The sequence below is a fragment of the Zonotrichia leucophrys genome, chromosome 1, assembly GCF_028769735.1.
Source record: "Zonotrichia leucophrys gambelii isolate GWCS_2022_RI chromosome 1, RI_Zleu_2.0, whole genome shotgun sequence".
Taxonomy (NCBI): Eukaryota; Metazoa; Chordata; class Aves; order Passeriformes; family Passerellidae; genus Zonotrichia; species Zonotrichia leucophrys.
Genome location: NC_088169.1, coordinates 2045625 through 2058037, shown reverse-complemented (window position 1 = coordinate 2058037; position 12413 = coordinate 2045625). Strand labels below are relative to the sequence as shown.

Here is a 12413-nt window from a genome sequence, read left to right as displayed (position 1 = left end):
ATTGTGTTCTTCATTTGTCCTGTCTACCTTCTTCTCCCCATTCCCCATCTCCAACTCACTGTGCCCTTCCTCTTGTGCACTGATCACACAGCTGTATGATCAGCTGTATGATCAGGCTGTATCCTGCTTCCTTTCTTGTCCCTGCCAGTCCCCTCTTCTCCAGCTCAGTTAACTCTCCTCTATAACTCTGTCACTCTTGATCCCACTGTTCTCATTGGCTGCATCTGCTGGAAGCCAGAGCAGTTTCTGCTGGGGAAGTGGGTGCATGGGTATGTGATTCCAGGGACACTCAGCAGGACAGAAAGGTGCATTGGGGAATCTGCACACTGCTTCTCAATTCCCAGCATGTGACTGGGAGGGTGACAAGCCCTACCAGCCCCCCTAATGCAGCGCCACCTCCTTTGTAAGGCCTATCAACCATGGTCCTTCACTTGTATATCCCCTCCCAGACCCATTCTGCCAGCCCAGGCCTGCTTGCTGTGCTATGACACTCACCCTGTGCCCCAGATTGGAAGCCTTCTCCCTGCCTTTCCCTCTCCCAAGACCTGCCTTCTGGCTCGTGCCCCACAGCCTCTACCACCACTAAACTCAGAGCTGGCTGTAAGACAAAGTGCGGAGGATTTGGGGAGGCTTTCCTGGGAGAGCTCCACTCATTCGCTCCAGCTCCTCCGTGGTGGGCTCCCACTGTGATACACGTTGTTTCCTACCCCTTCTGGTCTGTCTTTTCCACCTTGTGGTTTGGTCTGTCCCCTGGAGCCAGGGGTGCAGCACAATGCCGCATCAATGACTTTCTTCCTCAGGTGTCATTTCTCTGTCATGGTCTCTGAGTGGCAAAGCCAACACCCTGGTGCAGCTGGTGATCTCTGCTCAGGACGGGGGGGGCCTGCAGGCACAGCCCAATGCCCGGGTAAACATCAGCATCGTGGAGGGCACAGTCTCACCCCCTGTCTTTGAGCAAGCCCAGTACTTCTTCAGTGTGCCTGAGGACATGCCACAGGGCGCCACTGTGGGGGCTGTCCAGGCCCAGAACCCGCCAGGTATGGCCGTGTCCCTTTTGCATGTTGCCACTTTCCTTGTCCCCACACCGTCCTTGGGGTCCAGCATCCACCACACTTCCTCATGGAGCGGCCCTGCTCTGAGAGCTCCACACACTCACACCTGAGTGTGCCTGAGTGTGCACCTGGCTCAGCACCTGTGCTCACACAAGTGTGTAAGCACACTGGGGGCTGTGCACATGGGCACTGTGCTGCTGCGCCCCTTGGAGCACAGCTTTGTGACCCGGGGCTGAGGCAGTAAGCTGGATGGCACCTCATTCCTTCTGTCCTCTTGCCCACAGGTCATGCTGATGACATCTTCTACTCCATCTCCTCGGGGGACCCTCATGGCTATTTCTCCATCGACTCGGCCTCGGGGCAGCTGCGCACCAGCCTGCCTCTGGATCACGAGTCCCAGGCAGTTCTGGTGCTGGACGTGCAGGCCCGGAGCGGTTCCCCCCCTGCCTACAGCAACACGCGGGTGAAGATCTCCGTGTCAGACGTGAACGACAACGCGCCGGCGTTCCCAGCTCCCTCTGACTCCATCCTGCTGCCGGAGGCCACGGAGCCCGGCACTACGGTGTACACCCTGCAGGCTGAGGACCGCGACAGCGGCGCCAATGGGCAGGTGGCCTTCGAGCTGCTCTCGGGGGGCGAGGGCACCTTTGTCGTGGAGCGTGCCTCGGGGGCCGTGCGGCTCCTCGGGGCCCTGCAGTACGAGGCCGTCTCAGCCTACAGCCTGGCCATCGCGGCCCGGGACAGCGGCGTTCCCCAGCTCAGCTCCACCTTCACGCTGCTGGTGCACGTGCAGGCCGAGGACGACAACGGGCCCATCTTCGACACTCTCACCTACCGCGTGGAGGTGCAGGAGGGCGTCCCCGTCTCCACCCGCTTCCTGCAGGTCAGGGCCCTGGCCCACGATGTGGAGCCCGCGGCCCTCACCTACCACCTGCGTGCGGACGGGGATGCCGCCAGCTTCGGCATCGTGCCCGAGAGCGGCTGGCTGTACGTCAAGAGCGCCCTGGACCGGGAGACGCGGGACCTGTACGTGCTGACCGTGCTGGCCTCGGTGGGCGGCGCCGGGGCCGCGGCGGACGGACGGAAAACCGGCACCAGCACCGTGCGCGTCAGCGTCACCGACGAGAACGACAACCCCCCGCGGCTGAGCGAGGAGCGCTACTTCTTCACCGTGTCCGAGAACCAGGCTCCCGGCAGCGCCGTGGGAAGGGTGATGGCCAGCGACCGCGACGCCGGGCAGAACAGCCGGCTCACCTACCGCCTGCTCCAGCACGACCCCAACTTTCTGATCCACGCACAGACAGGTGAGGCACTCCCGGCCTCCCAGGTGGGGCTGTCTGCTGCGAGCGCCCAGGGCAGGGCAGCAGTGATGGCAGCCGGGCCAATGCAGCAGCAGAATGTTCACCTTACTGCCCCGCACTGCTGGGCTCCAGCAGCACAGCTGAACAGCACAGCTGAGCACAGGCTCTGCTCTAATGCAGCTTGTGGGCTGAGCTGGGTCCCTGCTCATCAGTGTTCTCACTTGTTGTGCCTGCCCCGTTCCTGGAAGCGTTCAAGGCCCTGTTGGATAGGGCTGGGAGCAACCCGAGATAGTGGAAGTTGTCCCTGCTCGTGGCAGCAGGGTGGAACAAGGTGGGCTTGAAGGTTCCTTCCAACCCAAACCCTTCTGGAATTCTCCCTCACAGGAGAGGTCAGCACCAAGCACAGCTTGGACCGGGAGCAGCAGTCCAACTTCCAGCTGCTGGTGATTGTGCAGGACGGGGGAGCACCGCCTCGCAGTGCCACCGGCACCATCTATGTCACTGTGCTGGACGAGAATGACAACGCTCCTGCTTTCCTGCACGTGGGCAGCGGCCAGGAGCTCACTGTGCAGGTAGGGCTGCAGGCTGGAGCACCCATGGGCTGGAGCACCTCTGGCTGTGGGGACACTGCTGGGGAAAAGGGGGTGCGCAGGGGGACCCAGGAGAGCTTCAGGGTAGGAGATGAGCAGGCACCAGCTGGATCCATGCAGCAGCCAGGACAGTTGGATAAATCTGAGATGTGCAGGAGGGGCATGTCCTTGGGCAGGGCAGAAATCCTGGTGTGCAGAGCAGGCAGGGCTGTGGAGGGCTCTGGCACAGTCAGCACTGGCCAGCGGGCAGGAGCTCTTGGCTCACACATGCCTGTAGGGAGAGACAGCAAAAGGAGCCTGAAGCTGACACAGGTTCAGAGAAGAGCCAGGGTGAACAGTGGTGAGCAGGGTGTTGTCCAGCTGGCTTGGCACGCACAAGAGTTTTCTGTGGATCTGCTGTGCCTGCCAGCCAAGCTTTCCCTGCACACCCTGGTGGCAGCAGTCCCTGGGCACTGCATGTGCTGCAGACCCAGCTGCATGGGTACTGCTCAGGAGAGCTGGCAGGGGACCTGCCCCAGCGAGGGCTCGTGGCACCACCTGAGGGGCACTGGCAGCAGCAGAGCAGCAGGATGGGCAGCAGGGCCTGGCACAGAGCAGGGGCAGCCCACGGCTGGGCAGCCAGGCCCTCTCCGCACATCCACTGCTGCACGTCCGGCTGTGTGCTCAAAGCCCCTGGCTCTGGGTGGCCCAGAAACACCACGATGGTGACAGCCACGCTCTGCCACACGTCCTGCCCGAGCTGGGCACCCCAGACAGGTCAGAGTAGACAGGAGTGTGTTGGTAGCCACCTGGGCGACACGAGATCTGGGGACACTGCTGCTCCTGCCAGGCCTTCCCCGTTCATTGCTGCTTCCCTTGGCTTCCTAGGGTGCACCAGTCCTTCCCTTGCCATCCTAGGGTGCAGCCATTCCTTGCCAGGCCATCCTAGGGTGCACCATTCCTTCCCTTGCCATCCTAGGGTCAATCATTCCTTCCCTTGCCATCCCAGGCTGCAGCCATTCCTTCCCTTGCCATCCTGGGGTGCAGCCATTCCTTCCCTTGCCATCCTAGGGTGCAATCATTCCTTCCCTTGCCATCCTGGGGTGCAGCCATTCCTTCCCTTGCCATCCTGGGGTGCAGCCATTCCTTGCCAGGCCGTCCTGGGGTGCAGCCATTCCTTCCCTTGCCATCCTGGGGTGCAGCCATTCCTTGCCAGGCCATCCTGGGGTGCACCATTCCTTGCCCAGCCATCTCCTGGCGTGCCCTGCTCTGAGGCAAAGCTGCTGGCAGGGCTTGGCCGGGGTGAGCACCTCTCCCAGAGCCTGGAGGAGGCAAAGGGGGCTCAGTGAGTTTGCCCTGTCTCTGAGCAAGGCTCTGGGAGCAGAGCAGGCCAGGGAGTCGCCAGCACAGCCTGGCTGAGGGAGCACTGGGTGGGCTCTGCGATCATTGCCCCACTGGCATCTGCCAGGAGCCCTTGTGGGGACACGTGTGACACCCCACACGGCAGGGTCTGCAGTGTCTGGGGGCACACAGTGCTGAAAGGCCCTGCCAGAGCCTGGGAGGGCTCTGCTCCTGCAAAGAGACCCTGAAAGCAGGTGTGTCCTTCACAGGATAGGACAAGGCTGAGGTGGGTTCAGGGTTCTGAGGGCAGGTAAATGCTGTAGCAGCTCTGAGAAAACACCTGTTTGGGCACTTTGGTTTGGGCACTTTGGTTTGCAGGTGCTGGAAGCAGAGGCAGAGAAGGGTGGAGTACCATAACAGCCCACTCTTAGCCATGTTTTGGATGTAGAAGAGGCTTGGAGGAAGATGTGAAACTGGATGATAACGCAAACTCCATGATTTCTTGCAGACATGCTCAGGGTTCATTTGAACCCTCAGTTCCTGTCAGGGTTCGTCAGGCAGAGCAGAGGAGGGTTCTGTGTCCACCTTGGAGCACAGCTGTGGCGTGCCGAGCTCTGGTGATGTGCTGGCAGTGCAGGGGGAGCTTGCAAAGGGTCTGCAGTGATGGATCCTCCAGGGAACGATTGCTAGGAGAGAGGAGAGGGAGCACAGGGCCTGTTTTCACAGAGGGCATGGCCCTGGTGCTGGGGTTTTGCTGTATCCCCCCAAAGATGCGATGGTTGCTGTCACTGGTCTGTTCACAGCATTCAGGGTGGGGGCTCCCTGTGAAGAGCTGTGGGAGGATCATGTTCCACTCATGTTCCACTGCTGGGTCAGGGAGGAGGATGGGACATGAAGTCACTGCTGCTAAGCAAACTGCTGGAAAGCAGCACAGATGGCACTTAGGGTGGGCTCTGAACTGGCTGCTTCAGCCTGGAGCTTTGTGAGTGTGCCACACCAGGCTCGGGGCAGGCAAAAAAGCAAATCAAACGTTGAGTTTAATTAGACAAGAAACAGAGAATGAAAGAAAATATCATCACCCACAGCTCAGATTCTGCCCACACTTTCTGTCTGGTTCCATTCCCTAAGTGAGCAGAAGTGATAGAAACTGTTTAGAAAAGGATGTTAATGGGATCTCTGGCAGATAATGGTTCCAAGCAGGAATAAAACATTCTTTGGCATGGGCAAAGCTGCAGGAATATCACAAAGGTGTGCACAGAGTCATGGGGAAATGAGAAGTTGCTTTTTTCATAACACAACTCTGGGCAGCTCCATAAGAACTGACCAGGCAGCAGGTTTAAAATAAACACAGGCAGCATTTCTTCATGCAGAATGTAATTAAATTGTGAAATCATTGTCCAGAGTTGCATGGGTTCAAAACTAGATGAATTCATGGAAAGAAAAAAAAATCCATCAAAGGCTGATGAGCACAAATAGGATGATCTGTGGCTCAGGAAGTGTCTGAGCCACAGCGGGCTGGGAGCCGGGGAAGCTCACAGGAGGATTGTTCCATACGTACCATGTTCCTCTCATTTCTGCATCCACTGCCAGCCCTGCCGGAGCTGTGCTGGTGCCCAGAAGGGCTCTGCAAGCCTGGACCAGGCTGGGGTTTGCAGCAGCCTCTGGGCAGGGTGGGCAGACCCAGCTGTGCCCACAGGGCCTCTGTCTTGCCAGCGTGCATGGGCAAGGCCACTGCCACTGCTGCTTGCTGCTGTCTGTGTGACCAGGCTGGCACTGGTGCGTGTGGCTGCTGCTCTGTAGCTCCTCTGGCATGTCCGAGCAGGGTGCTGTGCTCAAAGGGCTTCTCCCAAAGGGCTCTGGCTCCTCGTGGAAGGGAGAGGAGGAGCAGGAGCCTCTCAAGTCTGGCTTGGGGCAGTGGGGCAGATGTTGCCCCACTGTGGCAGGGAGAGTTGGAAGGGGCCTCTGAAGGGTGTCCCCACGTCGAGGTGTCCATGCAGACCTTCCTTTCATCAAGGGCCAGGCTATATTTAGGTCTGTGCCTCCATCACTGCTGCGAAAGGCTGTTCCAGATTCCTTGATCTGGTACTAGAAAACATCTCTTCATTTCCAGCCTAAACTAATTTCTGACCATTTTATACTCATTTGTTCTTGTGCCAATATTGTGTTTTTGCTTAAAAAGCTGTCCTCTCTCGCTGGAATTTCCCTCCCTCTCGCAGTGTTTACAGAGCACAGTCCCAGCACTGCCTGGCCTGGCTGAACGAGCCCAGCTCCTCTGGTCTCCCCTCCCAGGGCTGCAGCTCAGTGCCAGCAGCTTGGGCAATAGCTCTGGCCCTCACCCTCTGCCCAGAAACCTGCACCCTCTTCCCCAGAGTCGTGCTTGGATTCCACTTGTCCCTTTCCTAAAGGCATTAAGGGGCACAGATCGCCCTGCACAGCTGGGTCTGGGAGGGTGGTCTCTGCCACAGGATGTGCTGGTGGGCTGGGAATGTGAGGTCTGTCCCCTCGAGGTGGGAATTTGGCCTCTGCTGGGGAGGAAGGAGCAGCAGAGCCTGTGCCGAGTGGGAATCCTGTTCCACCAAAGTGTGTGCTGGAGGGGGTACAGGGCTGTGTCGCAGGCACAGCACAGGCGTGTTTGCTGAGGAGGATCCCAAAACCTGACAGGGGCTGGGGGACAGAGATGGGGTGCATCTGGCTCCACAGCTATCCAGAAAAGGGGTGCAGTGCTGTAATGTGTGGTCTCAGTGGCAATGGAGGTAGCTCCCCTCAGGACACAAGGTTACCTGAGCACCTGTGATTGATGTCTCAATGGTCTTGTGCTGCACTGGCATAAATTGGGGGTCTGAAGTACCAACAGACAGGCAGTGCTACCCAGCACCAAAGGAGAGAAGGGAAAAGGCCCAGGCTGGGGTACCTGAGCCCCAGAAGGTCTGCCAGCTGCCCTTCCAGAGGTGGGAAACCTCCCTGGCTAACTGTGGGAGCTGAGGAGATCCCTGGCTGTGGGCAGGGGGGCTGGCACTGGGCTGTGAGGGCTCACCATGGGCATTTCCAGCTGAAGGTGTCTGTTGGGGCGGGGAGGAGCAGGAGCAGCCTGCAGAGGCTCTGGGTGTAGCAGGGTGAAGCAGTGCCCTCCTCCGTGTGCCCCCAGCCTGCCCAGTGGGTTGCTAAACGGGACACAAGGGGAGGAGGGCTGGTCAGGCAGGACCTCCCTGGCCAATTGCCGTGGGCTCCTCTGTGTTCCCAGCCTCAGGCACAGACTGCGGGTGCTGTGGGGAGTCTGTGTTGTGGGGAAGGTGTGGGGCTGGTGCAGGATGGTGCAGAGCTCATTGGGTCATGCCAATGCTTGGGGGCTGTGGGGTGGTCTGAGCGATTTCCTGTGCCCCTCAACTGCTTCCTGTGCCGTGCTCAGGTGCTGGAGGAGAAGCCATCGGGACTGCTGGTCGCCTCCCTGCAGGCCAAGGACCCTGACGAGGGGGAGAACGGGACCATCACCTACTCGCTGATAGGTACGAGCTGCAGAGCAGCAAACCCACGCTGCCCTGCCCGGCAGCAGCAAACCCGCGCTCCCGTCCCCGCCCGGCAGCCGTCCCCCGGGCGATGGTGCCCGCTGCCGGGATCCCCCTGCACGCTCCCTCCCTGGCGCCCTGCCCGTGCTCCCCGTGCCACGCTGCGCTGTGTCCGCAGGGGCCTGGGCAGAGCGGTTCAGCCTGCACGCGGCCACGGGCGAGCTGCGCACGGCCGCGGTGCTGCGGCGGGCGGAACGCGCCGAGTACCTGTTCACAGTGACGGCCAGCGACCGCGGCACAGCGCCCCGCAGCACGACAGCCATCGTCCGTGTGCAGGTACAGCCCCTCCTGCCCCCGCACGCCCCCTCCTCTTGTCCCCGTGCCACCTGCACAGCGCTCGCCTCTTGGAGCGCACTGTCCACGCCTGGCAGCCTTTCGGCCCACCCTCATCCCTGAGCCCCCTCTGCTCCTGCTCAGCTGCTGATCCAGCCCTAAAATCCACAGGGAGAGCCTGGATGGGAAGGGATGACCCTGCACCTGTTCTCATGTCCAAAGAACTGACAATTGCAGTTCTGCCTTCTCCAGGCTTTAGACAGCTGACCCTGTCCTAGATACCCTGCACAGACGTTCCCTGCACAGAGACTTCCACTCTTCCCAGGGTCTGCTGAAACCAGTGTTCTGACCTGCAGGGTGCCCCTCATGTCTGTGTCACTTTGGTGCTCCCTGCCTGCTGCTGCCCACACAGCTACATCCTTTCTTTACAGTTAGTGATGAGCTTCCTTTTACAGCAGAGGCTCTGGTTCCCCCCACCAAGGCACTCCCACTGAACGTTGTTTCACATCTTCTCCTCCATGTCCTTGCAATTGCCAAGGCCGTTTGACTGTCCTTGCTGTGCCACCTCCAGCCATTGCCCATTGCTCCCTTGAGCCAGCTGGTCTCTCACTCCTTTGTCACACAGCATCCCCACTCTGTGCCTGTCCCTTGCTAGTGTGGGAGCTCCAGAGCTGAGTTCTAGCCCAGGTGGGTCTGATACAGCACGTTCCCTTGAGGAGTGGAGCTGGTGTTAGCCTGCCACAACTGCCTTCAGCCACCAGCACAATGTTTTATACCATTTCCTCATTACACTATGTCTGTAACTGTTCTTGCCATCAGAGCTGTTCTGCAGCCTCCAGAGCACTGAGGCTAGGCTGGCCATCCCCACCATGCTGGTTTGCATCCCTGTAATAGATATTTGCTGGACAGTCACTGGGTTTGGTCCCCTCTGGGCTGACAGGTTTGTTGTTACTCCCGTTTTCCTCAGCTCCTTGACAGGAATGTGCTTCTTCAGTGGGTTTTCCCTTCAGGTCATGCTGTGGTGGCCTTTGCAGCATCCTCTCTCCCATCTGCGAGTGCACCTCATGCCCAAATTAACTCCAGTATCTTTAATAAAACTAGTGATGGTGTTTATTTATCTCGGGGTCATACTGGGTTCCCTTTCTGTGCCTCCCGTCAGGATGAGCGTGACCTCTCATTCACTCTCGCTTATGTTTGCAGAATTGTTTCTGCTGCCGTCCGTTGACTTTGCAGGATCAGACCCAGGCACAGAGCCCGAGAGGGGCTGAGGAAAGGCACCTGTGAGGGTCACCTTCCCCAGCCCCCTGCTCACATGGGGCTGCCTGGTGACTTCTGGCTGTCTCCAAGGCTGGAGACTCCACCACCTGTGGGCAGCCAGTGCCAGGGCTCAGGCACCCTCACATGTAGAGTGTGTTCAGAGGAGCAGAGGGACCCTCCTGTGTTCCAGCTGTGTGCCCTGGCACACAGCCCCCCGTGCGTGCCCCTCACTCCTTCTCTCCTCACAGGTGTTGCCATCCTCCCGCGTGCTGCCCCGGCCTGATGCCACCGTGCTGACCCTGCATCCCCTCGAGGGGGTCAAGCCGGGGTCTGTGATCGGTTCAGTGGCCCCCCCGGACGCCCCTGCCCGAGGACAGCTGACCTACACGGTGGTAGGAGGCGGTGGGGACGGCACCTTTGTGGTTGACAGTGTGACAGGGGAGATTTACGCTGCCCGTGAGCTGGACTATGAGGCCGGGGCACGGCACGTGCTCCAGGTGAGTGCTGAGGACACGCAGCACGGCTATCCCTCCAGCAGGTTGGTGCTGGTCCACATCCACGTGCAGGACTGCAATGACCAGGCCCCCACCTTCCCCGAAGACCCCATTACCATTGTGGTGCCTGAGAACGCCCAGGCTGGCTCCTCCATCTTCACCTTCCAGGCGCTGGACGGGGATGGGGTGGGCCCCAACAGCCAGGTGCGCTATGCTCTGCTGCACCTGGAGCCGCCCGGAGCCCCCTTCCAGCTGGACGGCCGCTCGGGGCAGCTCAGCCTGCGCCAGGGCCTCGACCGCGAGGCCGCCGCCGCCTTCCTGCTGGTGGTGGAGGCCACGGACCAGGCCCGCAACGTCAGCCAGCGCCGCTCGGCCGCCGTCACCGCCCGCGTGTTCGTCACCGACGAGAACGACAACGCGCCCGTCTTCCTCTCGCCGGCCACCGTCAGCGTCATGGAGGACCAGCCCACGGGCTTCGTGGCGCTGCATGTGGTGGCCCAGGACAGCGACCTGGGAGAGAACGGCCGCGTGAGCTACTCCCTGCGAGCAGGCAACGCTGATGGCCGCTTCCACCTGAACCCCAGCACCGGTGAGGGCTGGGAGCGTGCAGAGGTGGCGGCAGGGATCCTGGGAGCCGGAGGCTGGGGAGGGTGCAGGGGTACACAGGGACATTCACGGTGTGTGGGAACATGGAGGGTGCATGAGGTGTGTGGGCTGGGATCTGGGGTACGGATCCTGGAGAGTGAGGGGTGCAGGGGTATGTGAGGACATTGCACGGTGTGTGGGAACATGGAGGGTGCAGAGGTGGCGGCAGGGATCCTGGGAGCCGGAGGCTGGGGAGGGTGCAGGGGTACACGAGGACATTGCACGGTGTGTGAGGGCTGGAAGCGTGCAGAGGTGATGGCAGGGATCCTGGGAGCCGGAGGCTGAGGAGGGTGCAGGGGTACACAGGGACATTGCACGGTGTGTGGGAACACAGAGGCTGTGGGCTGGGGAGCCCCAGGAGGGAGGCTGGGGGTGCAGGGAGTGCCAAGCACAGCATCTGGTTGGCACAGTGCTGCTGTCTCCTGAAAGCCATCTGTCCTCCAGCCCACAGTAGTCCCGAGGCATAGGTCCCAGTGCCCCTGGTGCCAGCTTGCCCTCTCCTGTGCCCGCAGGTGCCCTCTCCATCGTGCGGGCCCTGAACCGGGAGGAGGTGGCCCAGCACAACCTGACGGTGGTGGCCGTGGACCACGGCTTCCCACGGCTCTCAGCCACACAGCTGCTGTCCGTGCTGGTGCTGGACGTCAACGACGAGGCTCCTGTCTTTGAGAAACCCGAGTACCAGGCCCACATCATGGAGAACCTGCCGGCCGGCAGCCCGGTGCTGCAGGTGCTGGCCACGGACCGCGATCTGGGTGAGGACGCAGGCCAGGGTCAGCTGCCCAATTCCTTCGGGGCCTGTCTGGAAATGCAGCCCCAGGCCTGGGCATGCCCTGCTCCCTTCTGCCAGTCTGGAGAGCCTGGCTGACCAGAGGGAAGGACCAGCACCTGGCCTGGAGGTGGGAGGTGGGCTGAATCCTGGGAGAGGGTGGGAATGGAACCTGTGGTTCCCTCTGGTCCCCTGGCCCGTGGCCTTTGTTCTGTGGGCTCTCCTTGGCCTGCCAGCAGCTGGGTTAGGCTGGGACCCCCACACACACCTCTGCCACCAGGGAGCAAGCCCACCTTCCCCAGATGAGATCCAGGAGGTGCAGGAGCCCAACGAGGCGCTGGGGCTGCTGCTGGGCTGCCTTCAGAGCACCCTTGTGCCCGCAGGTGCCAACGGGCAGGTGTCCTATGGGGGTCTCTCGGGGGGGCCCTTCTCCATCCACCCACAGACGGGGCTCATTGTCACCACGCGTCCCCTGGACCGGGAGGAGCAGGAGCAGCACGTGCTGACAGGTAAGCAAGGGGAGGCAGCGGGCAGGAGGGCACACAGGGATTCTGGTGCTGGCGTGGGGAGTGTTGCAGAGGGCAGGCCATGGGGAGGGAGGGAGAGAGGAGGGCACAGCAGGGCTGTGGGGCGGTTTGGGGCTGCAGGAGTGCCAATGCTCATATGCCTGGCTGCCCGTGTGGGTGCCTGGGTGTTGGCACACGGGCTCTATGGCTGCAGCTCCCAGTCACCCTCTGGTGCTCTCGCTGTCCTGCAGTGTATGCGCGGGACGCCGGCCTGCCGCCCAGCCTCACCAAGGCCACGGTGTGGGTCACCGTGGGGGATGAGAATGACCATGCACCCCTCCTGGAGAGGGAGTCCTGCTCCATAGAGGTTCCTGAGAACCAGAGTCGTGTGGCACTCTACACCCTGCGGGCCACTGATCCTGATGGTGGGGAGAACGGACGCCTGGAGTACCGGGTGGCAGGTGAGATGCACTGGGAGCGTGGGACTGGGCAGGGACTTCTCCCTGGGCTCCCCTGGATCTGGGGACATCAACTGCAGGAGTTCCATTCCACGTCAGCTTTCTCGTGCTGCCAACTGCATGGCATTGCTGTCATCTCTCAGCTCTCTGTCCCCAGTGAAGAGCACCCTGAGATCTGGACAGGCTGC

At 61.0% G+C, this 12413-nt stretch overlaps 1 protein-coding gene across 2 annotated transcripts in view; it reads left to right on the top strand.

The window, feature by feature from the left end:
* The window catches only part of DCHS1 (dachsous cadherin-related 1), a 45706-nt gene that overhangs the window by 22082 nt on the left and 11211 nt on the right, over positions 1 to 12413 (top strand). For both annotated transcript variants that reach the window (XM_064705101.1, XM_064705111.1), the window contains 9 exons: positions 801 to 1037; positions 1337 to 2356; positions 2738 to 2925; positions 7670 to 7766; positions 7945 to 8102; positions 9605 to 10439; positions 11008 to 11247; positions 11645 to 11770; positions 12019 to 12228. In XM_064705101.1, the coding sequence (XP_064561171.1) occupies positions 801 to 1037; positions 1337 to 2356; positions 2738 to 2925; positions 7670 to 7766; positions 7945 to 8102; positions 9605 to 10439; positions 11008 to 11247; positions 11645 to 11770; positions 12019 to 12228 (3111 nt within the window). The remainder of the gene's footprint in view (positions 1 to 800; positions 1038 to 1336; positions 2357 to 2737; positions 2926 to 7669; positions 7767 to 7944; positions 8103 to 9604; positions 10440 to 11007; positions 11248 to 11644; positions 11771 to 12018; positions 12229 to 12413) is intronic.